Source organism: Triticum urartu, chromosome 1A (genome assembly GCF_056163025.1).
Source record: "Triticum urartu cultivar PI428250 chromosome 1A, HENAU_Tu73, whole genome shotgun sequence".
NCBI classification, from domain to species: Eukaryota; Viridiplantae; Streptophyta; class Magnoliopsida; order Poales; family Poaceae; genus Triticum; species Triticum urartu.
The window spans coordinates 309252412-309279953 of record NC_141873.1 but is presented as its reverse complement, the minus strand read 5'-3'; the positions used below and the strand labels follow the sequence as shown (position 1 = coordinate 309279953).

The following is a 27542-nucleotide window of genomic DNA, read 5'->3' as shown; positions in this document are numbered from 1 at the left end:
TGATGAGCAAATTTATTATGATGATATCATGCCTCCTATTTATGATGATTATATTGATGAAAGTGGGTTTGGAAGAGTGTCAACTTTAGGAAGTAATGATCCCACTATTTTGGAGGATGTTGAATCTTATTGTGATAATTATAAAAGTGGATTTGGAGAGGTCATGACTTTATTTAGTAATGATTCCACTATCTTGGAAGAGGTTTCAATGGATTATGATGAGAACAAAGTTGCTACTTATGATGATTATTGTGATGATACTTATGTTATAAAAAGTAGTGATGATTATATTTACAAAACTTGTCATGATTATGATTACCCTTTTCCTGAACATTATTCTTTTAATGTGGAAACAATTTATAGTATTCGAGTTTTTTATGATACTCCCACTGTTGCGAATGAGAAGAATTTTGCTTATGCGGAGAGTAATAAAAATTCTATGCTTGTAGATCGTGAAAAGAATGCTTTATGTGATGGTTATATTGTTGAATTCATTCATGATGCTACTGAAAATTATTACGAGAGAGGAACATATGCTTTTACATATTGCAATAATATCAAGTTTCCTCTCTATGTGTTGAAAATCTTGAAGTTATCCTTGTTTTACTTTCCTATGCAAGTTGATTTTTGTTCCCACAAGTTGTTTGCTCACAAAATCCCTATGCATAGGAAGTGGGTTAGGCTTAAATGTGCTAGTTATATTCTTCATGATGCCCTCTTTATGTTTCAATTCCTATCTTTTATGTGAGCATCATTGTCATCATCATGCCTAGCTATAAAGGCATTAAAGAAAAGCGCTTGTTGAGAGACAACCCAATATTTACCCCTACTATTTTTGTTGTTCACATGATTAAGCTACTGTAGTAATCATGTTTTATAGCTTTTGTTTCAATAAAGTGCTAAGTAAGACTTTTGGGGTGATCTATGGTGATAGTTGATTTGATCTTGCTGAAAAACAAAAAGTATGCGCTCACGAAAATAATTATCATTTTTTACCAGAGAGCGATAAAATACCAATTACAACTGCAGTAGATCAATATACTTTTTATCCCGGTCTTCCTAATTGTTCAGAATTTTTGGAGTTACAGAAGTATTTGAAATCTCCAGATTACTATAGACTGTTCTGTTTTTGACAGATTCTGTTTTCATTGTGTTGTTTGCTTATTTTGATGAATCTATGAGTAGTATCGGAGTGTATGAACCGTAGAGAAGTTGGAATACAGTAGATATTACACCAATATGAATTTAGAATGAGTTCGCAACAGTACCTAAGTGGTGATTTATTTTCTTATACTAACGGAGCTTACGAGTTTTCTGTTAAGTTTTGTGTTGTGAAGTTTTCAAGTTTTGGGTAAAGTTTTGATGGGCACCCCGTAACGGAGGGAGACAATATTAGGGCTAGACATAACCGGGAGAGCCGGTTTACAGTGACTCCATCGTGATGATAATAAGACCTAGCCTCAGACAACACGTAGGGTTATTACCAGATGATGTTTCCCGGGGCCCGAAGCTGTCTAAATCCTTGTCTTGCGTTGCGTCTCTCGATTCCGCTCAACCCCTCTCAAGCTACCACATAGGTGTGTTGGCCTCACGACTAAGTCCTCAAACTAGGACATCTACCGTGACAATTCCACGATAGTTGGCGCCCACCGTGGGGCTACGCACGGTGGTGTTGAGTTCTTGAAGGGATCACTTTTCAGGGATTGAGAAGCTCGTGATTGGTTAGATGAGGAAAGGATGGTTTGATGGTCAAAATCATGATTAACTTTGAAGTTTACAGCACGAGGGGTTTTGAAATCAAGAGGTTAGGGTTCTGTCCTCTGCGCCGCTAAACGTGACGAGGTGATTCGCCGAAACCGATTCTACGTTGAGTCCGAGGTTGACAAAGAGTTGATCTGCTACACGATCGGATTCGCCAAAGTTCCCCTGCCGCTGGTTCAAGTCTCAAGGAGGCCACCTGATTTTCAATAAACCGGAACAGCTACTACTCCCGGGATATTACAAGGTCCGTCCAATCTGCTGACCACAAGTTCTGCAAAAATCAAGAGAGATTAAAATAGCGTCGGACGCGCTGGCACAAACCGTCGACTCTATACTGCTGCCACGCCGGATGGTCCAAGTATTGTTTTTACCACAAGTTGCTATTATAAGCTACAGGTGTAGCTACAAGTCTACGACCTGGAAACGGATAAGACAGTAAACTGGATTCCTCCACCGTCCACCCCTTGCGGCCTTGAGTCACCGCCTGCACGCTCTCCTATGCCGAGTCACCGCTGCCTCGTTGACCTGCCAACGAGCCGCTGCGGAGAGCCGCCTCAACCTATACCTTAAGTGGCCACGGCCTGGCCGACGAATTGCCTTCGTTGGCCCTCCGCCACATCGACCCGCCATGACCCCCGACTGCCTCAAATCGCCACCATTAATGTGCCGGGCCAACCCGACGTCTGTTGCGAGATACAAACCGCCGGGCGCCTCGCTCCTTGTTACCCCAAGTCGCCGCAGTCGCCTCACGGGCCCCTTTCCGCCTTCTACGCCGAGCCGCCCCGGTGTGAGCCGCCTCGCTCCGCCATAGGCGCCCCTGCCCGTTCCGTCGCTTGAGCGCTGCCTCCGCCTACCCTGAGATGCTTCTGCTGCTTCATTGAGTCACCACAGCCGGCTCTCTCCCGCCGGCTGCGCAGTCGCTGATCAGAGTCACCGAACCCCTGTGCCGTCGTGGCCGTGGCATCAATGGTCTACTGCGGGCCGCTCTGACTTCCGACGAGCCGCTTTGCCACAAGTCGCCATCGCTGGGTGACTCTACCTCCCCAGCTCACCGATTGACTCTGCTTTCACTCTGCCACGGGTCGCTCCTGTTTGATTCTTCTTCAAGCCAACCCCGCGACCTTGCTGCATGTTGAATCGCTCTGAGTGCTTTGACCTCGGCGGCCACTGGGCCGGATCTTTGCTGCAGTTGTCGCCATGAGACGAGCCGACCATCCCCGAGTCACCACTGCCTTGAAGATGCACCCGCTGGCGTTCTGCTGTTACCAAACTGTGGGTTGAGCCAGCTTAGTTGCCACCGAGCCACAGTGCTTTCGATTGGCCGTCCTGGGCCCTGCTGACGCCGATGCTGCATTTTTTTGAACCGCCGCCGGGTCACCTTCTGTTTCCGTCGGCCCCGCGCCAAGCGACCTGCTGCCGTCGACCCGCCCGTGCCCACTTGCTGCTGCCCTCCGGCGCCGGCCTACCCCCGCTGACGGTCCGCCCCCTCTGTGGCTGATGCCTCCTCGTCGCACCGCGCTGAATCGCCGGCCTCATCTATGCCTTGCTCCGGTTCACTGAAGCCCTCAAATCACAGTCGCCTCGGTAAACCGGCTCGATTTCCACATTGTCGGGTCGCCTCCTCCTCGCCGGACCGCCTCAATGGTCTGCCCGACGTCTTCAAAGTCGGCCTCGTCAAGTCGCCACCTGCGCGTTGGACCTAGGTCGCCGCCGTCCATGTTCCTAAACCGCCGTGCGTTGACCCGCCGTTCGCCCTGCTTCCGTTAAACCACTGAGCGCTGACCCGTCACTTTACGCCACCACGCACTGAGCCAGCCTGGTTGAAACGACTTACCTCCGTCTTCACTTCCGCATCAAATCGCCGCTTTTGCCAAGTCACCGAGCTACCGGACTGTATATCAAGGCCACGTTGAGCTTCCCGTCGCCGCACATTTTCTTCCACGAGCAAATCGCCGTCACCGGTTCACCTCTGCTCGAGCCGCACCCCTCTATGAATCACCGTCGCCGGTTCACCTATGCTCGAGCCGCTGCCGGGCCATCATGCCTCGCCATGCTGTGCCCCGGCTTCCCGAGCCGTCGGACCGCCTTGCGCGTTGCCCGTCCTTTGGATCCGCTGTGCCGGGCTATGTTGCGCGCTGCCGCATCCTAAACCGCCGCGGTCCTCGCCTCCTGCTGAATCCGCTGCTCCCTTGAGTCGCCTTTGAGCCGCCAGGGCCTCAAGTCACCTCCTCTGCGCAACCCGCCGCCTCGCGTCTCGGGCCTCCTCACCCTTGAGCCGCCGACGCCGCCGGAGTTCTGGCCGCGCCGTGTTCAGCTGGCTCAGTCGCCGTTGTGACCCGCTACTCTGAACCGATCCTGCAACCACCTGAAAAAATCCTTTAGGGATACTGAGCCGGGTTGGCTGCAAGTGCTCTTAAGCACTGAGACCGAGGAAATGCGAGTGAGAGTCTTTTTACTACTATACAGAGAGATTGGCACATACGGAATAAAGTGTATCCATGCACCATGGTAATGGCAAGGATTTAATCTGACAGTGTGTATTGTTTCTGCTACGAGAAGGTGAATCATGGCAAAACAAATCAGATTGCTACCCCAAAGCAGATCAATAATGGATGAAGCATGAAGATCGAGATCCGATCAGGCCACAGCGCTACTTCTTCATACAAAGCATGCCCACCGAGTCAAATGGCCATGGCTACCTCATATGGGGATCAGTCGAAGCTCAGATCTGGAGCAGTTCGCCTAGCACTCCATAACACTGGCTAAAGACCCCGAGGACCACTAGTATTTGTACAGAGATCGAGGTCTGATTGATCTGCAGCACATGCACCTAAAAAAGGGGGAAAAGAAAAAATGGAGCTAGTGTCACACCAGAAGCATCAATGCAAATTTTCCAGTATGGACAAGCCGGCTCAGTTGAGAAAGTCAACATGCATGAAACGACTTAAGTACTATTAGTATTGTCTCCTCACGAGAGGAAAGAAAACACAAGGGATCAAGTCCCCAGACTAATAAAGGACTGAAGGGAACACATATCGGTCCTGTTTGGATACTCTAACACAGTTAGAGTTAGAGTTATTTTCTAACCCACTCTAACCCAAATAAGCACCTCTCCATCGGAATAGTTGGGTTAGATAGAACTAACCCACTCTAACCCTTCCTCTTTGGATACTTTTGGGTTATTTGAGCCTCCAACTAACCCAAACTAGCTCTAACCCCATGATCCAAACAGGGCCATCATCAGATCAACTGAACACCTGCTATCTTTTTGTCTGATAAAAATATCAGGTGATATCCATCTACGTCTATTTTTTGTATTGACACATATTGTTTTTGTCAAAAGAACAATTACTTTGGCTTGAGATATTTATATGCAGGACAAGGATTCATTATAAAAGGTGGTGCCATGTTGTATCTATGAAGTGTGCGTTGGCATCATCATGCACCGGTGTTCGTGCCCGCTTGTTGTTGAACGGGTGTGCGCAAGCTGCCGCCCGTGCAGCTCAATCTACATCAACTCGGCGGGACCGCACCCATGATTGACTCACCGTTCGCGTGGCTTACCACGCCTGCGATTGACTCGCCCGTCCGCGCTGGCTTAAAATGCCGCGGCCGGCTCATTTTTCCACTCATGCGGCTGCTCGGCCATGATTGATTTCAGCTTCACCGTGGTGATGATCAACTTGGCGGTGTGTAATTTATGGCCTAGCATATCAGGTGAAATCCATCCATTATATTTTTATATTATATATTACTTTCTTTAAAAGAGCAATTACTCCGGCTTGCAAAGTTATCTAATGCAGGACCCTGAACCGCCATATTGGTGCAAATTTAAAGGCCGTCAGAAAATTTTTGGCTTAAAGAGAAGGATTCTAGTTCAAAATCCGGTTCAAGGGAAAACTATCTCCCACAAAGCTTTGAAGCTCTCAATATCCGGTTTAAGAATTTCTGGTTCAAAAAGAATAATCTCTCACAAGTTCGAGTTCTCGAGAAAAATTAAAAGGGACCAAAGAGAGTCTGTTGCAAAAGCACAGCTCAAACATAGGTGCCCCTTGAGCACAACTCGCAGTATCATTTTGGGGCTTGGTCGTATTCGAACCATAGCTACACCTCTTGATCCGGCTATCAAGCCAATATTATCATAAGAGCACAGCTCTGGTTACTTCGGTAATCCGGCTATCAAGCCAATATTATCATAAGGGGCCAAAGAGAGTCTGCTGCACAACATAGCTCAAACATGGTATCCCTTGAGCACAGCTCACAATTATCACTTGGGGGCTATGTTCGAACCATATTCATACATCTTGATAGGCATAAGGGCACCAGGGGAATCATTTGGGGGCTTGGTCGTATCCGAACCATAGCTACACCTCTTGATAGGCATAAGGCCACCAGGGAAATCACTTGGGGGCTATGGGTTCGAACCATAGTTACACCTCTTGATAGGCATAAGGGCACCAGAGAAATCACTTGGGGGCTTGGTTGTATCCGAACCATAGCTACACCTCTTGATAGGCATAAGGTCACCAGGGAAATCACTTGGGGGCTCTGGTCATATCTGAACCATAGCTACACATCTTGATCAGCGCAATGCCACAATTATGACTACTTGGGGGCTCTGCTCGTATCCGAACCATAACTTAAACCCTCTTGATCATACACATACATCATCATATATTGCATCATCATTACATCATCATAGCATGTATCATATGGGCACGGATATACCGGTTTATATGGCAGGAATCGGTTTTCAAACCAAGTTATATTATTCAAATCTTTAATAGCCAACACGGCTGGATATTTATTATGGTTATCAGTCTTCAAAATCGCTTTAGCGTAATGACTATTATTTTATCAATGGATATGATTTATTCTACAATGGAAGGAATAGTCCCTGCAGGCTTACGACCTGGCACTTGGGGGCTACATTATTCAAGTTGGGATTACATCAAATACACAAGTCTCATGTCGCTGCAAGCATGCACCATGACACTTGGGGGCTAATGCAAAGTCGTTGTTTGCTCATCTTATTGAAGACCCGACTCATCACATCATAATGAGCCGACCCTTGGGGTCTACTGAAAGTGCAACTATCCCTGGGTGGTTTTGGTAATTCCTAACAACATATAGCTCATTGAGCTAACATTATTCCAAGATTAATATTTCAGGAAAAGCTCAATGAATGGCATGGCATGGATGAGGAAAGTGGACCCCTCAAAATACTAAGGACAAAAAGATTGGCTCAAGCTCAAAGCTCAAGATTCTACATTTTATATTTTAGTGATCCAAGATCACATTGAGTCTATAGGAAAAGCCAATAGTATCAAGGAGGGATGAGGTGTTGCTTGATGAGGTTCTTGCTTCATAGCGCTTAGTGGTATGCTCCAAAACCCTCAACTACCTTCCCACATCCACATATGACCTAAACCAAAAGTCAAACTCGGCCCCACCAATTCTTTCTATCCGGCGCCACCGAGTTCAGATGTCATAGCCACTGCCACAAACCCTAGGCTAATCGGTCTCACCGATAGGGATCTCGGTCACACCGAGATGGGGTTGTAATCTCTTTGTTTCCCTTCGTAACGTTTCGGTCCTACCGAGATGAGCGATTGGTCCCACCGAGATTGCAATGTAAACTCTCTGTTTCCCTTGTGTAACATTTCGGTCCCACTGAAATGAGCAAATCGGTCCCACCGAGTTTACCTGACCAACTCTCTGGTTAGCTTATTACCAAAATCGGTCCCACCGAGTTTGTGTAATCGGTCACACCGAGATTACGTTATGCCCTAACCCTAACCATATCGGTCCTACCGAGTTGCATCTCAGTCCCACCGAAAATCCTAACGGTCACTAGGTTTGCTAAATCGGTCCGACCGAGTTTCTCAATTCGGTATCACCAAGATTGGTAAATTTCGTGTAACGGTTAGTTTTTGTGTGGAGGCTATATATACCCCTCCACCCACTCTTCATTCATGGAGAGAGCCATCAGAACATACCTACACTTCCAATACACATTTTCTGAGAGAGAACCACCTACTCATGTGTTGAGGCCAAGATATTCCATTCCCACCATATGAATCTTGATCTCTAGCCTTCCCCAAGTTGCTTTCCACTCAAATATTCTTTCCACCAAATCCATATCTTGTGAGAGAGAGTTGAGTGTTGGGGAGACTATCATTTGAAGCACAAGAGCAAGGAGTTCATCATCAACACACCATTTGTTACTTCTTGGAGAGTGGTGTCTCCTAGATTGGCTAGGTGTCACTTGGGAGCCTCCGACAAGATTGTGGAGTTGAACCAAGGCGTTTGTAAGGGCAAGGAGATCGCCTACTTCGTGAAGATCTACCGCTAGTGAGGCAAGTCCTTCGTGGGCGATGGCCATGATGGGATAGACAAGGTTGCTTCTTCGTGGACCCTTCGTGAGTGGAGCCCTCCGTGGACTCGCGCAACCGTTACCCTTCGTGGGTTGAAGTCTCCATCAACATGGATGTACGATAGCACCACCTATTGGAACCACGACAAAAACATCCGTGTCTCCAATTGCGTTTGAATTCTCCAAACCCTTCCCTTTACATTCTTGCAAGTTGCATGCTTTACTTTCTGCTGCTCATAGACTCTTTGCATGCTTGCTTGAATCATGTTAAGATTGCTTGACTTGTGTTAAGATAGCTAAAATCTGCCAAAGACTAAAATTGGGAAAAGGATAGATTTTTAATTGGTCAAGTAGTCTAATCACCCCCCTCTAGACATACTTTCGATCCTACAAGTGGTATCAGAGCTTTGGTCTCCATTTGCTTTGATTTCCATAGCTTTTGGTGGTCATAGCCTTGGTTTCACAACCTAGGAGAGTATGACATCTAGCGAGGGAAATTATCACCGTAGAGGTCCTTACTTTGATGGTACTAATTTTGCTAGTTGGAGGCATAAGATGAAAATGCATATTCTTGGACATAACCCCGCCGTTTGGGCTATTGTGTGTACTAGTTGACCCGTTGCGCCAAATGGCGCAGAGACCCACTGAAGACATGTTGTCGATGAAAAGAGTTTCATGCTGCAAGAACCTTGAACTGAACCATAGTCTGGGAAAAGGGAAATCTTGCATAATATGAACATGTTTAATCTGAAAAAATGGCCACTATGATGAGGTAGTAAAGTTGGCGTCTTTGTAAATTTTTAGCAAGTTTGAAATGATGGTTGTCATGATGAAAATTTTGTGCATGCATATATTTTTTGGGATGATGAGAGAGTAAAGTTGGCTTGGCTGCATTTTTTCAGCAAGTTTGAAAACATGAAGTATGATGAGAAAGCAAAGTTGGCTTGGTTGTTTTTTTAACAAGTTTGAATACATGGTTATCATGATGAAAAAGTTGGGCATGCATATATTTCTTGGAAAAAAAGAGGGGAAAAGATAAGAAACCTAAGGGAAGAAGATATAATATAATCGGTTTATCTTAAAATAGTTGATTTATTTTAATAGCATAGAGTGAAAGCTGAAATAAAAAAAATATTCGTTGGTATGAAAAATGAAGATAGAAGTGTTTTGAAATGTTGTCTCTCTTGATAAAAATCGGCTAATTACTGAGGCATATATGAATATAGTTGGTTTATTTTAATATACTTGGTTTACTTTAATAGCATAGAGTTAGAGTTGAAACAAAAAAACAGCCATTGCTATGAAAAATTAAATTAGAAGTGTTTTGAAAAGGTTGTGTCTCTCAATAAAAAACGGTTGTACCAATTAGTGAGGCATATGCATGTATTATGTGGACTGAAAGTTATGTGCCTATTTCTCCTAAAAAAAGAGCTATGTGTCTGTTTTCTTTTAGAAGCACGTCTAATATTATTTATAGAGTATTTAAGGTTTACTGGGCTGGCCTGCTTGTTGTTTGGCCCATGGGCAATTTTTCTTCCTGGCCCGCTCGCTGTAGAATATCAAGCGACAGGCATAGGTCCCCTGTTATTCCTCTTCCTCGGCATCTCCGTCTGGTGGTCGAACCCTTCCTTGAGAGACGAACCCTAGCGTTTGCGTGCTGGTGAGATTTCTTCCCCTTTTTGACTGGCTGGGGCTTATTTGAAACATGGATCTGGTCCGCATTCATTTGGATTTGGCAACTCCTTTCGTTTTCAGCTGACTCCTACTCCATTGCTGTCTTTTTTCAGCACGATGTTTTCTGCCTGTTTCCACATAGTTTGTGCCGATTGAAAATCTTTGCTGTTTAGGTTTGAAGGCATGAGGGGAGACCGCATCAACGATCCTATGAACATTAGCTCTGATGAGAGCGCGGACAGCAGCTCTAATGAAGCTGTGGACACGAGCTTTGATGAACCCGCATACACCAGCTCTGATGAAGGTGTGGACATGAGCTCTGATGAACGGGCGTACAGCAGCTCTGATGATGGCATGGACACAAGCTCTGATGAAGGTATTTTTAGTAATGGTAAACATCAAACATTTAACCTAATGAAATGTGGTCATGATCTGTACTTTAGTCATTTGCGCTTATGGGCCATTTGTTTGTTGAATTATTGAGGCATGTGCTACCGTATGAAGAAAAAGAGGCTTCAGAAGACATGCAAGGATGTGTGTGACTACCCTAGAGAGTACTCAGTTGGTAAGGACTAATGCTAGATAATCCAGAGTGTTTCTTTCTATAGATAGGAAATTAATTATTTTACTTTTATTGTTAGGATATGATCCTAATTCTGAAGCCGACTGGATGTATTCAAAGAAATTTATGATGTCAAAGTGTGCTCGGAAGCGTCTTAGCTGCTATGTTCGTTCTGTTAAGCCTGCTATTAGGCACTATGTGTGTGAGATGAACAAGACTTTTACCAAAGCTGGGTAGAGAATGGTGAGAAGCGAATTTATTTGCCTATATGTGTATTTTGCCTACTCTATCAATCATAGTGTATAACTATAAGTCTATTGAATGCTTGTAGTACTTCTCTACTTTGTTCACTGAGAAGCACCTCATGAAGTTTCTCTCCAGTCCGGTTGATCGAATGCGGATTAAGCTTTCATCTGGGCGTTGTTTAACCTATGTTCGACTGATGAAAGGGGTTGACAAGAGGGCTGCTATAACACATAACTGGAGCCGCTTCATGGAAAGAGCGAAGCTGAAAGAACGGGAAATCTGTGTCTTTTCTCTCCGACATTGCAAGGGGGTGCCAGTGTTCACTGTGCACAAAATCTGAAGAGGTTGGTGTATGAAACATAATTTTATTTCTGAAAGAAATATTTAGTTTATTTCCTGGTCTAAGTAAGTATGGGTTTTTGTAGGTTTCTGTGATGCAGTTTGGAAGTAGGAAGATGGGAAGATGTTCTGCAAGGACATGTAGATATGTTCTCTAGTATGATGGTCTGCCTATGTTAGTAATGTTCAGTCGTTTGATAGACTATGGTCGGGTTTGTTGGGCCAAGGAAACCAGGATGCTTTTATTTTGGCAGTAATGTATCCTCTATGCTATCTATGTAATGCAATGATGATGAAGACTCTAAACTATTAGTGAGCTATATGCTTTTGCCTAACATTGTAATTCCGTTTGTCTAAAGTAATTAAGCGTACACACATAGATATAGCATAGTCAGTACATGGGATTTCATAAGATAGGATTAAAGTTTCGGCTGCATGAAAATACTCCGCACGAAGGATAATAAGTTTTGGTAATGCCTTTGAGCTAGCTTTCAAAAGTATCCTGGTCGACGTTATTGCTTGGGTTTACAGATCATTGCCATGGTCGAACAACGCTCTTTTTGCACTTCTTTTTGCAGCCACCCTGCATACAGTGCTTTGTTGGTTGGTCAAAGAGGAAGATAGTTGATTTAGTAGGTTTTGGTTGTGAGTGTTTTACCTAGTAGTTCCGTTGCCTGCGATTTCTGGGTCCAACTTGCTGGTGGCAGGAAAGAGGTTAGAGATCACTTCAGCTGGCAGTGTGTTCGCTGCGCTGCCATTGAACTGTGGTTCTGCTTCAGGTGTTGGAACCAATTCATTATCGGGTTCCTGAAACTTGTTATGAGATATACATGGTCTATTTTTTCTATGTGTAAAACTGGTACACAAACTAAGACAAAAGTATATCTAATATACCTCAAGAAGCGGTGTATTTGGACTGTCGTCATCGGATGAAAGCAACAATGTTAATGGTTGCACCCTATCTCTTTCCATGGCTTCGACTTGTTTTTTAAGCTGCATAGTAGATTGCTCAAAACCCCATGACTAGGATGTTGCTTGTAGGAGTTCTCTTCTGCATTTATTTAGGGGTTGTAGGTTTGCATCATCAAATACTACTATGTTGTTTTCTTGTAGATAGCTTATTGCAGCTACATTAGCTGATTCAGCAGCTTCGAGGGATGTAGTTTTGAAATCCCCATAATTTTTTTTGGTTCTGTGGCTGCCCAGCCTCTATGAGGTGGTAAATTGATTGAAAGAGAGGCAATCAGGCCATGCTCTCCCATGTCAAGTATGTCATGGTCAGTTATTTGCAGCTTAAGAGTGTTCGTGGCTTGTTGAAGAATGTAATGTTTGCTTATGTTGACATGGGTTGGCGACATCTGCAAGTTGTAAATCAGGCATGCATCACGCAAATGGACAAAGATGTCATTGCATAAATGTTTTAATCGACTATATAAACAGGAAGTAAATTACCCAATTGTCTTGAGGCACGTACCTGTGGAAGGCCCCTGGCCATGAGTTCTTCGTCCAATGGAGAATCCGGATTCTCGCCCGCCATATCCTTGCACTGGATGTGTGGTTTACGGAGTTGGAAGATAGAGGCGGCTCGGGGGGTGGTAGATCGAACTGGAAATGGATGCGGCTGATAGAAACCCTAGAATCTGTGAGTTGGAGCCAGTGTGCTTGTTGTATATGGACTGCTGTGGGCTTGGCAAGGGTTTTCAGTGCGGCCTGATATGGACACCAGGCCCAAGGCTTTATTGATTTTTTAGCGCGCGTATTTTAGAATATGAGCCCGCTCTCACAGCCGTGCGATCGGATTTTCACAGGCAGATAGAAACGAGCTATTTTGCACTGCATTAGCGAATTTAGTTTTGCTATCTACAGAAACAGGAATTGTATACGCAATAGGAATCATGTAGTATATTGATGGCCTTGGCTATGCCAGTTATAGAGACATAAATGGCACTAAAAATTAAATAAAAAGTCACACAGATATAAACTGTACAAACAACAGAGTCTTAACAGGGCCATCATTAGCCTTGGCTATGCCAGTTATAGAGACATAAATGGCACTAAACATTAAATAAAAAGTCACACAAACATAAACGGTACAAGCAACAGAGTCTTAACAGGGCCATCATTATTTCTTACACAGTCTTCGCAAGTCTTACACAGACGGAGAAATATAATTATACATTACGGTTAATCTATGCGGTTAAACAAAAGGATCGAAATAGACTACAATTCTAAAAGGTCTGGTTTAGGATCCATTCTTGTAGAAGAGAACTCTAGAAACCTCTCCTGATGCTTTTTAGTTGCTTTTCTAATTTGAGCACCCTGCGCTTGAGTCTTTCTGCTATCTTCTCAATGTTGTTAAGAGGTTCGTTCATAAGCTGATCCATGGGTTCTTTCCCAGGTGATCTGTTGAGCGTTGTCACATTGCATATATGATCAGATAATCCATGCATGTATCTTGTAAGAACGAACCAGCCCATAGCATTTTTCTTGTTCTTATACCTAGCCATCATTAATTTGTTCTTGATGGATTTGTTCTTCGCCTTTGTTTTTTGCTTGTTATACTTCACCACTGCTAGCTCATGCTTTAGAGACTGATTTTCCTCATCCAGTTTCTTCATGTTGCTGTAATTGTAGTCTCTTAGTTCAGTCTTAACCATGCATTTTATGTATCCAATTGCCTCCATGGCAACTGTGTCCTCTGACATTGCATGATCGATACATTGTACCCCGGGAATAGCCATACGGCTGCCATGATCTTCAACATATGATGTGGGCGTATGAAAAAAAACAGTGACACATACTCTACCGCCGTCACATGCTTTGCTTCGATATTCAGCTGCTGAAAGTTCTAAAGTCTGTGAAAGAACATCCAGCATCATCCTGTAAGGGATTTTGATCATCGGTGGTATGGCCTGTGATTTTAAACGAATGTCATTAGGCGCGAGGGCATGAATCATATTTCGGCAGGTAAAAGCTTTTAGAAGGGAAAATGTACTTTGAATAACCCAAGTAGAACTAACACCATATTAGTTTTTGCTATGGTAACAGCTGAATGAAGATAACTAATTTATCCTGAACAACTTTATGCATAAGAGCATAAGCTATGCATCGACGGTGTAGACCACAACATTCACTACTTGGTAGGATCTAATTATCACAAGCATGAACTAATGACTATCACAAGTGTGAATTGAATCCTGAATGCAATGTATAAACAGGAGTATTGCGCCTGTAAAACAAAAAGACACACATCCAACACTGAAATAATGCAGGAAGTGGTGTCAGCACAGGCATATCTTTTAGCCTGCTTAAAACTTCATGACATTAAGAAATAGTTTTCATAATAAGCCCATGAAGCTTAAACTACGAATCTTGCTGAGAGGAAATAGGCATAGAAAAAGTATCCACAACAGATGACTAAAGTATCAGTTGTTTTCTACTATATAACCACCAACCTCACAGCGGGGCTGCGAATTCTCATACTGAGTGTAGGCCTCTTCCATGCCTGCCATCTCCTCCTGCATCAAAAATTGGAACAGCTTCAGTGCATACCAAGGAAAATCATTCTGGTCAAAGGAATGCTTTTTTATTTTTCTGAAAGAAAGCCACCTCAAGCAGCTGGCCTTCAGATTGGTTATTGTTGGAGTATTCTTCATCCGGAGAAAACCTGGAATGCATCTCCTCTGCATCCAGCGGCATCTCCTGTGAAATCAGATAGATAGATTAAGCACCGACCACAGCTGCAAGCTTAATCAGAAAGAGGGCACATAGATCTGCGGCTACATCACTAAATCGTAAGGGTAGTTACCTGTGGTCCTGCTGAGGAGTTCTCCGGGCATCCAGATGCTGAAACACATGGAGAAACATCAGTTAGTAATATTGACTGCGCTCGCACCGGTGTGGTCATTGTTTGGGAGCCAGGCACTGAATGTGCGGGAGAGAACACTCTGCCGATCTAGGGTTTCATCTGGCTGCCTTCATAGCAATATATGATATGTCTATATGGGCCTTTTGGATGGGCTATTGTCTCTGGGCCCATACACCACAACTTTCAAGGGCCTCCATAGTAGTAGTTGGAAAGGGAAAATGCGAATAGAAAGGTACACAGAGGGCCACTGTAATTGTTGATTGCAAGTAATAGAAAAGAGAAGCAGGTAATACAGGTCTTAAACTGGCGTTACAGTTTGAAAATAAAAATACACTGGTGGCATAATAAGGTTGCTTGCTAATAAGACATTTGTAATAGGTGGTTGAAGTTTTCGATCTTCTCCACTATTTGATGTATAGCAGTTTGCTCAGAGAGCAGAATACATCTACTTTTGTAGGCTTCATCACAACAATATTCCTATGAGAAATGAAAAAATAAGTTAACTGTTATATCATAGGACCTTGTCAGTATGTGTACATAAACTGAGTCACACATATAGCATACCTTAGTTTTCCAGCATAGTTGGAGATTGAACCGTTATCTTTGCCTGCCGCGCGTACAGCGGCATGTAATGATGTCCTGTATGCATATAGTCTGATTCGCATCCACGTGGCGTTATGTAGATGGTAATATAATCTGGGATATCAATCACACTGTCAACCCAGCCAAAATAGTCATATCTAAGTGTATTTATGAAGCCCTGTCCAGGCAAACCATTCTCTTCAACCAATACAAACAGGCTCAACAGCTGGCTTGCTCTTTCGTGTCGGAGGATTCCAACTAGAAGTTCACTTATACTCACACGAATAAATCGGGTAAGTGAAATTTGCTGGCCACCATAAGAAGAACACCAAGGAATAGCCTTGAAGATGTGGCCACCTAGCTCAATGTGTCCCCTTGCCAGAATAGTTGATCTGAATGCTGCAAATGTAGCATACTGAACATCCCCTTCATAGTATACAAGGAAAGCATTAAAGCTAATTGGCTTCACCATGATGTATCTTGACGCTGGTATATACCGAATGACCGCAAAAAATATTTCCTTTGTGTCTATGGGTTCAACACCATCTTTTCGTTTGAGGATTATAGAATGTGATAGCTCTTGGAATCTATCGGGGCCGACCTTCGTGTCTTGAAGAAAATAGTGTGGGGCAGTAGCGTCGACGGTGATGTCCCGAGCATTTGGCACAGGTGGTAATGGCTCAATGGGCCTCATTATCTTGCTGAAATGGTTGTTAAGCACACTAATACGCACAGTGAACATGTCCAGGTGGATCCCTATTGCTGTGTTTTCTTGATCCCTAAACCTACGTCTAATCTTGATATTCATCCGCAATGGCACATTTTCTGGCGCGTCTGTCCAACAGATGCACCGGAACGCGAGTAGATCATTGTAGGTGATTGTGTCAGGGTAAAGCTCAGAGACAACACAATATGGATGCAGCATAAAATCCACTGTCTTGAATGTCCAAAGATACAACGGGAGGTTTGTTATTTCAACTAAAACCTGGGATCCAGCATGGTTATCATTGAAATCATAGGCCGGTGTGCCACAAAATGTTGAGTTTTCATCTGCACAGAGGGTGGTAAAGTATATATTACCTAGGTTAAGCCTCTGTTCGGATTGAAGGAACTCGACTGCTTGTTTGTTCTACTGCTTGTTTGGGATGCTAATTAAGAACTCCTGATCAGGAGTATCAATAGTAACAATTTCATCGCACTTAAGCTGAAAAGCTTTAGCCAATGCATTATCAAAGTGCCCTCGTGCAGTTCTACTATCAGGAGAGAAAATGATTTGGAAATGGTAGTGTGTCCGGATCTCTGGGCATTTTGTTTCACCATAAGAAAGAAAAGCTCTTGTAATATTTCTTCTAGAACAGACAGACGAGGACGAAATACCTAGCAAGATTATAAAATAGTTTAGACTATCCGCCAGCTTAGGCGCTGAGAAAGGACGACTAGATCTAAGAATACAGGGGCAGCGACTGAGTTTAGAGGAACAGGGAAAGAATGGAATCTACCTTGAACTGAAACGGTAGTATAGGATGCAGCTTCATCGGTTGAAGAAGACGCCATAAGCCTAGGGCACCAAGAGATGTAGCGGGGGAAGAAACCCTAGAAATGTATGCGCGGAGAGTGTGATGGCGGGATTGGTGGGGTGGAGTAAGAGAGCGTGCAGGTTATGGGGGACAGCACATAGGCCAGTCTTCAGCCACACAACCCACACCTTGTCTGGATATGAGGCACGACCAAGAATGGGCCTACTGGGCCGAAGTAAAAATAGGAATGGGCCAGAGCCTTAAAGGCTATGAAAAAAGGAGGAGATGACCAGAGTCTAAAACAAAGGGGAGACAAAATCATCTATGAAAAGAAGAAATCATCTGCAGACTATGGGGCAGCATATCACGCATAAAAAGGCAAATGTTAATCGAAGAGCAGACACATAATAGGCTAGAGTTCACTTGATTATTTAGAGAAGTTTTTTGTTTTGTCATGCTTTGACACTGCTACTTGAGCAGCCAAAGACTTTTTAGCACATAGACATAAATAGAGGAGTTTTAGACATGCTTCGTAAGAAGCATACAACCACACCAAGGTCTATGCAAGAAGCATACACGACAACAGACTCTGCTTGTAGCTGGTCAAAGAGAATTGTGATGGAGCGTTTGAAGGAAATATGCCTTAGAGGCAATAATAAAGTTATTATTTATTTCCTTATATCATGATAAATGTTTATTATTCATGCTAGAATTGTATTAACCGGAAACATAATACATGTGTGAATACATAGACAAACAGAGTGTCACTAGTATGCCTCTACTTGACTAGCTCGTTAATCAAAGATGGTTATGTTTCCTAACCATGAACAAAGAGTTGTTATTTGATTAACAAGGTCACATCATTAGTTGAATGATCTGATTGACATGACCCATTCCATTAGCTTAGCACCCGATCGTTTAGTATGTTGCTATTGCTTTCTTCATGACTTATACATGTTCCTATGACTATGAGATTATGCAACTCCCGTTTGCCGGAGGAACACTTTGGGTGCTACCAAACGTCACAACGTAACTGGGTGATTATAAAGGAGCATTACATGTGTCTCCAAAGGTAGATGTTGGGTTGGCGTATTTCGAGATTAGGATTTGTCACTCCGATTGTCGGAGAGGTATCACTGGGCCCTCTCGGTAATGCACATCACATAAGCCTTGCAAGCATTGCAACTAATGAGTTAGTTGCGAGATGATGTATTACGGAACGAGTAAAGAGACTTGCCGGTAACGAGATTGAACTAGGTATTGGAATACCGACGATCGAATCTCGGGCAAGTAACATACCGATGTCAAAGGGAACAACGTATGTTGTTATGCGGTCTGACCGATAAAGATCTTCGTAGAATATGTAGGAGCCAATATGAGCATCCAGGTTCCGCTATTGGTTATTGACCAGAGACGTGTCTCGGTCATGTCTACATTGTTCTCGAACCCATAGGGTCCGCACGCTTAAGGTTTCGATGACAGTTATATTATGAGTTTATGAGTTTTGATGTACCGAAGTTAGTTCGGAGTCCCGGATGTGATCACGGACATAACGAGGAGTCTCAAAATGGTAAAGACATAAAGATTGATATATTGGACGGCTATATTCGGACACCGGAAGTGTTCCGGGTGATTTCGGAGAAAACCGGAGAGCCGGAGGGTTACCGGAACCCTACCGGGAGAAGTAATGGGTCATATGGGCCTTAGTGGAGAGAGAGGGGCAGCAAGGGTGGGACACGCGCCTCCTCCCCCCTGGTCCGAATTGGACGAGGAGAGGGGGGGGGGGCGGCGCCCCCCTTTCCTTCTCCTTCCCCACTTCCTTCCCCCTCCTAGTAGGAGTCCTACTCCTACTAGGAGGAGGACTCCTCCTTGGCGTGCCTATAGGGGCCGGCCGGCCTCCTCCCCTTGCTCCTTTATATACGGGGGCAGGGGGCACCCCTAGACACAAGTTGATCCACGTGATCATATTCTTAGCCGTGTGCGGTGCCCCCTTCCACCATAATCCTCGATAATATTGTAGCGGTGCTTAGGCGAAGCCCTGCGACGGTAGTACATCAAGATCGTCACCACGCCGTCGTGCTGACGGAACTCTTCCCCGACACTTTGCTGGATCGGAGTCCGGGGATCGTCATCGAGCTGAACGTGTGCTAAAACTCGGAGGTGCCGTAGTTTCGGTGCTTGATCGGTCGGGCCGTGAAGACGTACGACTACATCAACTGCGTTGTGCTAACGCTTCCGCTGTCGGTCTACAAGGGTACGTAGATCACACTCTCCCCTCTCGTTGCTATGCATCACCATGATCTTGCGTGTGTGTAGGAAATTTTTTGAAATTACTATCCAACAGCGTTGTTGAGAGCGAAGCTAGATGCATAAACCGCCATCTTTCTCCTTCGATCTTGTTGAGGAGAAGCTAATGTACATAGGATAGATAACCTACAACAGAATGCAAAGTTTCAGAAACCAGTTCCAAGTATGAGAATGGCAAAACAAGTCCAAGAACAATAGTATATAGGGAAATTGTGGTGTACCTATAGATATTTTAAGGTTGCATAGGCAGGGCAAAGGAGTCACTGCTGCTTTGTATTCTTCCCTCCTCCAGTTCCTTTTTCCAGCAAAGGGGTTCCTTTATTTCAAGGTGTGTTAGTCAAAAATAAATAAGCGGAATGCTATACACAGGTTTGGAAACCAGCTATATTAATGGAATGTAAGAAGCAGTACTTACTTCTTGTTTTTTTGAAGTGGACTCTTATCATCTTTTGCATCAGCAGCACCAGAAGGATCTTCAGCCTTTTCATCATCGTTCACCTGGAGCACCCAACATATACATAAGCTTGATAATAGAGAGATATAGCATATTGATATTGGATGGCTATTAGGTTATACAATAGTAAGATTTTGCCTTGACACCTGTGTATCAATGCGTGACTATGCTGCTCATTTACTGAACGTATATCATGCATTTATAGTATTATGCGTTAGTTAGCACATGTGTGTTAATAGGTATCTCAGGCGGAGCAGAGAAATATTTACCGCGGCTATTTCGTCACACTTCTTTGGAGGATCTTGTGCCAGAGGGAGCTTCTTGTCATTGCCGATAAATAAAGCACGCCTGGTCCTGCTGGGTGGGCATGGTGATTTGCTAGAAAAGAAAATACGATCATAAGTGTAAGCAAGTATTAGAAAACACTGCAGTAGTCCTTTCTAAAGAGGCATACCCTGGAGATGCAGATGAAAGGAGACCAACACTGAGCTTTGAAGTTGGTGTCTGCGTTTGAGTGTAAAAAAAGGAAATGAGAAGAACTGAATTAGTTTGTGGGCATCTTGATTGAATAAACGGAAAGAGAGATGGTAGACTAAGAAAACAACACACCGCGCCTGTAGGTGATGGAAAAGTTATAGCATGGCTCCCTGAGGAGCTACCAGGCTGGGCTTGCTTGATGCTTGGGGTGCTGGGTGTAAAGATCTCAGATGGTACTGGACTGTTAGTGAGGGAAGCAGAGGATGATGCTCCAGATAATCCAGGGACACAGTCAAAGGCAGATGAGCTTAACTCGGGCTTGTAGGTTTCCATAATTTTCTCAACTTGAAATGATAACTGTGTGCTTGTGGTTGCAAAGCTTCTCTTTGCAATGGACACAAGAAGTTTATACTTCTACACAATAATCTGGGTAATCTCTGGTGGAGCAATTTTATCAACCATCGGTACACGAGCTATCTCTTGTATGGTTGGAAGTCCTGGGTTTCTAAACTTCAGTAAATTGAGGAGTGGTTTTCCAACAGCTGCTTTTCCAACTTTATCAAACATGGTGAACTCAGCCTCACCTACATCATCACTCGCAAATACCGAAATACAGTACCTGCACATGACACGAATAGAATGAGGATTGTAGTAAAGGACTAATAAAACATAGAAGAGGCATGTCTAAATAAATGAGGCAGGAAGCCTGAGGAAACAAACAACACAAAACAAAATAAACAGGAGACAAAGGTCTTGGAAGGCACATACGTTTCCTGTGCTGCTATGGATGAGCAGTTAGGATTGGTGCATCGGTAGTTCGATGCGACTATTGTAGAGGTCTTGTTGTAGGAGGAGCAAGAGAAGAACCACCCGCGCTGATCAGGATTGAGCCTCTGGACAGTAATGGTACATATGAACCGTTTTTCCTGTTGAAGTAACATAACTTGCAGTTGAGCACATGCCCAGGAAAAATTGGGAACAACATATAGAGGAAAAGACAGCGAGGATACCTCGTCTTCGTAAGGGTTCAGGGGAGGAGCTCTGACACAGTCTTTTCAACAGGATCAGCGTAGATACGTGTAGTAAATGTACCCTCGGTCAAAGCAGCATTGTTATCAATGGGTTTGAAATTAGTCCCCAGCCTATTTTAATACGCAACATGGGAGATAGTTAGCAGCGTGACAAAGAAAACAACACTGTCTTCATATTCATGGTTAAAGCAAGAGAAGCCAATTAGAAGGCATATAGAAATCACCTATTGCGGAAGTCATTTATCACTGGGAGATCCTCGTGAATGTACCAACGGCAAGCAGAACTACCACTAAGTCCTTGAACACCTGCATAGTTATTGAACAATATAGAGGGGTAAGAGGCTGCATTGAACATAGAATGAAAAGGCTGTACAATACAGAATTCATAAATGTATAAGATGCAATAGGTTGACCACCTTGATTTATTTCAGGTAGTGTTCCTATGAAAATTGCAATCACAACTTCCTTTTCATCTCTTGCCCGCACTGCTTCTTCTTCGAATTCAATCGCTCGATCACCCCAGAGGACAAGCCTTAGCTCCTTGCCCCTATAGGTTTCATATGACGAACAAATCAGTAAACAAACGAACGAGCAGGTGGCCTAGAATGGTGCATGCATAATAATAAGAAAATGCCACTTACTGTAAGTCAGTTAGGATTATTGTCCTTGTGTTTGATGGCTCTGGCTGATGCATTGATTGGATAGTGACCACATCAGAAACAACAGTTATTCTTCCAATGACATCTTCAAAACCATAGAATTTGCAAGAGCATTAGACTCCAGATATTTGACAAGTGGTTTTTAATGTACTTAGGCATGCAGTGACACAACTTACCAAGGAAACGAGGTGGTGGCCCACATGGCCTAGGGATGTCCTGAAATGGGATCAAATTGTAGGTGCAGAACGGGTAATCTGCTTCCAAGCCCGGGCGTAAAACAACGTTGCTAAACCTGGTGAACTGAATCATGAAGCGACTCTCAACAGGTCTATAACTTGTCTTTGCTTCAATGCAGTTGAAGCTGCTCATCATGTATACCTTTCCTTCCTGCAGCTCATTCTTCAGTTCTTCTGCTCGCTGAGGAGGTATCTGCACATACATATGGTTGCCCTGCCAACAAAAACAACAATTAGAAAGGTATCCTAGGCCAAATATGGACAGTTGGCGTTGAGCTAGCTATATAAAGACAAACCTGGCTATCAAGAACAACTAAGTCCATGTGCTGGATAGGCCCATTGTCAGTCCCCCCATGATAAAACCAAAGGCGCGAGACAAGGACAGAGACAACCCACTTCTTGCCGTGCTTGTGTATCTCAGAGAGCATCTGATGCGCCATCTGGAAACATAAAGACACTTTTGCTTAGGAAGGTAAAAATACACAAAGAGGCAACATATTAGGTTTTGCAATATGATGGCATACCTAATCGAAGTCAAGTGAACAGACATACCAAGCGAACTACCAAAATACCTTTGACACATACATAGATGCACAGAAAGAACAGTATTCGCTATCTTAGGTAATGAGCAGCAACAGATAAAACAACATTTACAAACTCAAATCTTATTGAAAAGGGAGCAGACAATAGAAATATTTCACCAAATGAGGAAGCATATAATAACAGAGACTAAGAGGCAGCAAGTAGTAGTGAGACCAAAAGCAGCTCGCAAAATAAAGCACGACGCAGGTACTATTCCAAAGACTCAAAGATCTCAGAGAAAACTATGTTTCTAGTGTGAGATCCAAGTGTGCCATCTTCCTTCTCAATAAGTATTTTCAAGATTTTCTTGGAAGTCACACGTGAAACCGCCACGTAAAGCTGGCCATGAGTGAAAACAGGGCTTTTCAGGTATAATCCAACATCTGAGAGAGTTTGTCCCTGGCTCTTATTGATAGTCATGGCATAACAAACCCTGACCGGAAACTGGCGACGATGTAAAGTAAATGGCCATTTAGGATCCTTGGCAGTGAGGCAAATCCTTGGAATGTACACAACATCCCCAATATTAGAACCAGTCATGATAATAGCCTCAATGACTTTCTCACCAAGTTTAGAGACAACAAGACGAGTACCATTACAAAGACCACTTGCCTGACTCAAATTTCTAAGGAGCATAATCGGCACACCTTTTTTCAATAGCAACTTGTGCTGTGGGAAATTGTTAATTTTAATTGTATTGAGGTACTCGATAGGATAAAACACATCCATATTACGCATTGAGTCAGCAACATTTCCTATAGAATCATAGCTTAAGTACTCTCTCTCAGCAGAAGGCATCAAGGCTAGCACATGGTCATTAACTTCCTGAGCTAAATCATTTGTTGTTGTTAAGATAGCCCTTTGGCACAAGTACTTTCGATTAGAACAATTTTTAGCAAAGTTTGTATATACAGCATTAACAATAGCGCCTATTCTATTTTCCTCAGAATGGATCAACATATCATCAGGAATTGTTACCCAACTTGGCTCACACCCCCCTTGTCTAGCAACACAAGGCGCTGTACCATCACCAATACTCAAGATCCAACCAGCAAAAGAAGCTATCTCAGCTTGTAAAACAGGATCTGTTGTTTGCACAGCCAAACGCATGTTCACTTTAAGATGTAGAACCTCTATAAAACGCCATAGTGGTGAATTTGTTATAGCAGCATTTATAACCTGTGAGCGAGCCCCACCCTCGATGACTGGTAAAATCTGTCTCAAATCGCCACCCAAAACCATAACCTTACCACCAAAAGGCATCTCAGCTATAGAAGGATCGTCGGCAGACAGAATATCACGCAAGCTACGATCCAAAGCCTCAAAACATCTACGATGCGTCATTAAAGCCTCATCCCATATTATTAGGGAGGCTGATTCGATCATCTCTGCTAATTTGCTAGATCTTTTTACCTCTAAGATAAGCAATTATGGAACTCCAGAGAAAAGTTTTCCCAGTTCCACCATATCCAGAAACAAAGAAGAAGCCAGGTTTTCCAGACACAACTCGGTCGATAATATTCTTATAAGCTAGGAGTTGATCTAGATTTAATTGGTTGTACATGGTTTCTGCCTTTAGTAGTTCACTTTTAGGATCAGCAGATAGTTCATCAGTTATCATGTCATTGTCATCAGAGTTATCATCATATGTAGTCTTTAATGGCAGCTTGTGGTCTAGAATATTAGAACCATTTTTTACTAAATAGAACTGTCAACTTATCAAGCAAGATGTCTCTCAGCTCATCAGGAGGTACAACATGATTATCATCACGAAAAGAGCGCTTGATATTGTACTTAATATCCTCAGCTAAGTGTGACCAATATTTTTCGAAGAAAGCATTTTCATCGTTAGCACCACAATGAACAAGGATTGTAACAAAAATCCTGCGCAGCTGATCTCCCATACCCCAGGTCAAAGCCTCATCAAACGCACTATACCATTCAAGATCATCTCCAAGTAAGCCCCTAGCAGCACATGCCTCCTTAAAGGTTTCATACACAATCTCATTATAAGTTCTAACATCCATATAAGACATGGCACCTTTGACAACCATCAAGAGCATTCTAAGATAGAAAAGTTCTCCAGTTGTAGGGTGAACAGAATAAATTCTACCAATCCTATAACTCGAGGTTTTAGGAATCCATTGTTTTTTGCTTGCTAGCCAAGTCCATTTGGTTGGGAAGTCACAATAAGTAAGAGACCTAGCATTTGCATGGCATCTATTAGCTACAAACCACTTGGTTAACATTGTTCTCTGTAGCCACTCATCGTCAGCAACTGACTTCAGGTTTGCTTTAACATTGAAACGCACCATGTGTTTATTTAATAAATGAACAGGCAATCTTTCAACAGATGGCATCTTACTGTGTATATCAAAACCATATATCCTCCAGCAACCATCTTTATCACATATGTAATAGCATTGTCTATATTCCATGATCTCATCAATCTCAATACCATGCTTGTTTTTGATGCTTTCAAACAAAGTTTTTGAAAAATCAGGACCCTTTGTAACATACTTATAAAGATACTTGATGACATGGGTTTTATTGCACCACTCAAGGTTAATATGTGCTTGGTATTTTTTTAGCACAAGCAGATTATAAGGAACACCATGCCTATTATCAAGCCTGACCTTTTTTTAAATTATAAAACGGCCGTTGTCTGGGCGACTATACACAGGGAATCCACTATCATCTAGAGAGGTCTCAAGCTGAAATGACTTAGGAATTTTTTTGAACACAATCCATCTTTCATGCAAGGACATTTAACACCATCGTCCCCGCAAGGGCCGTGCATCATGTGTTCAGAAACAAGAATGTATCCAAGAGGATCCGCAACAGGATCAGGGATGGAAGCCGATATAAAAGAGTCAATTAAAGCAGGACTAACCTCCCGTTTTTTTCTATCAAGCCAGATCAGGATATGGGCATGAGGAAGCCCTCTTTTCTTGAACTCCACAGTGTGTAGTACTGTGAACAAAGGGATAAAAAATATCACGAGCTGAGGTGGAAAATAACAGGCAAAAAGAGATCAGAGGAATCACAAAGCAAGTTTACCCGCTACGACAGGACCAAAGACCTCCCCACTCTTAATATCATGAATATAGTCATTGAGCTTCATGTGATAAACCCTGACCGGAAGATCCGCCCTGTCTGAAGGCATCTGGCCAGGCTCAGAACACAGGGCTTCTGTTATCTCAGGCCACTTGGGATTACAGGTAAAGGTGGTGAAAAGGTCTGGTGGGCCAAAGACACGTGAAATAGCCACCGCGTCCTGGAAGTTCTCAATCATATAACGCCGGCCATCGGTAGAAGAGGATGGAAGTATGTTTTTTTGCCAACAGAACTTGCATCTGTCTGCCCTTTTCCAACATCATCAGTGACTCCTTGCAAGTTCTCCGCTCTAAGATCATTATTAGCCTTCATGATGAAATGCAGCCTCCACTCGTCTATGCAAGCGTGTGCATATACAATGGCCTGTGAGGAAAGCAAACCACAACAAAGGTATGGATTATGCTGCTCTGGTCTATAGTGGAGACAATAGGAATAGTAGTCCTGCATAGTGAGCCTGGTTCTTTTGCTAGTATCTAAAGGGTTTGAACCAATATATTTAAGCATGAGCTGAAACCCACGTTCTGCATAGGGGAAGAGAAGAGGATACTGCAAAGGCATATATGAAGTTTGCAAAGAAGATATTTGCTGCAGATTGTCATCTCTACCGTGTATTATTATGTCACGACAAGAAGCCTCCACCGTGAACTCACCAAACATAAAAGACGCTAGCTCATCAGTTGTAGGAAGGCTAAATTGTGGGCCATCAGATTCTCCAGGGGCAACTAAACGAATGGCTATCTCGGCATGCCTATTGGCTGCTAGTATTTCTCTAGCTGATCTAAACGTTTTGACATAAGAATTGTGTGTATCAAGCATATGCATCAAGCCTTCAACAATAGATTCATCTAAACCACCATCGCTCTTTTCACCCTTTTCTAAAGCCAGAATCCTGTTTTGCACCTCATTCTGGGTATCATATATATAGAGTTCGGCATACTTAGGGGTATTTCCTTCCTTAGGCATAAGAGATCCCATTCGATGACAAACCTGGCCGTTTATTTTGTATATATTTGGACCATTACCATCATTTACAGAACGGTCAGCAGTAGTTCCCATGGAAGTAAATGCAAAGAGGCAGTTGTACTGACGATTTTTTTATAAACTCTCTGCTACGCGAGGGACCATTATATCTCAGCAACTCAGAGAGAAACAAGGGCGTAAAAGGTGTAATATACACCTTACCACCCTTGCAACATTTGTTGTAAATCACCCGCCTTAGCATAATAGCGGATTCCGATCTCACCCTCTCCTCGAACCAGAAGACTGCACCACAGTTGGTACATTTGTAGTCTGGGCCACCGTAGAAAGATCTCTTTCGGTACCCAGCTGCAAATTTATCTTGACTCAGTAACAATGGTAAATCAGCAATGCATCATACAATAGTTTCTAGGCATATCGGCACTCAGCATACCTTTCAGCATCTCAGACTCCTCAGCCGTGAATCCAACCCAGTCGGCACTTAAGGGCGATCCAATGGCAGACCCCTTCCCCCTAAGTCTATCAACAACCACCCTGCATCTCTTTCTATTACGGGACGTAATTTCTGGACTAAGAACGGGGAAGAGACCATCATCTAAAAAAACAAAGGGCCTGTCACAGGTACGAAGAGGAATTGAGAGAGTGCAGGAGGCACACCTATAAAGGAAAAGGACTTATTTTAAAAGGGCACCCCGTACATTTTCTTTTAGGTAGGCCTGAGGATATGTAGGGAAACGGTGAGTCACAGAAAGACAACTTTCGTCGAACAACACGGC

General features: G+C 43.5%; 2 protein-coding genes and 1 pseudogene across 2 annotated transcripts; all 3 read right to left on the bottom strand.

The window, feature by feature from the left end:
• Nucleotides 1–13228: 13228 nt before the first annotated feature.
• On the bottom strand, nucleotides 13229–14865 carry LOC147991003 (uncharacterized). The gene is made up of 4 exons (XM_087538486.1): nucleotides 14767–14865; nucleotides 14568–14660; nucleotides 14414–14476; nucleotides 13229–13870 (listed from the first exon to the last, which is right to left on the bottom strand). The coding sequence occupies exons 1-4, from the start codon at nucleotides 14863–14865 to the stop codon at nucleotides 13229–13231; spliced, it is 897 nt and encodes a 298-aa protein (XP_087394612.1).
• Nucleotides 14866–22881: 8016 nt separating this feature from the next.
• Nucleotides 22882–24057, bottom strand: LOC147991002 (uncharacterized). The gene has a single exon (XM_087538485.1). The coding sequence runs from the start codon at nucleotides 24055–24057 to the stop codon at nucleotides 22882–22884; it is 1176 nt and encodes a 391-aa protein (XP_087394611.1).
• A 1657-nt stretch (nucleotides 24058–25714) lies between these two features.
• On the bottom strand, nucleotides 25715–26844 carry LOC147991001 (uncharacterized; annotated as a pseudogene).
• Nucleotides 26845–27542: the final 698 nt, after the last annotated feature.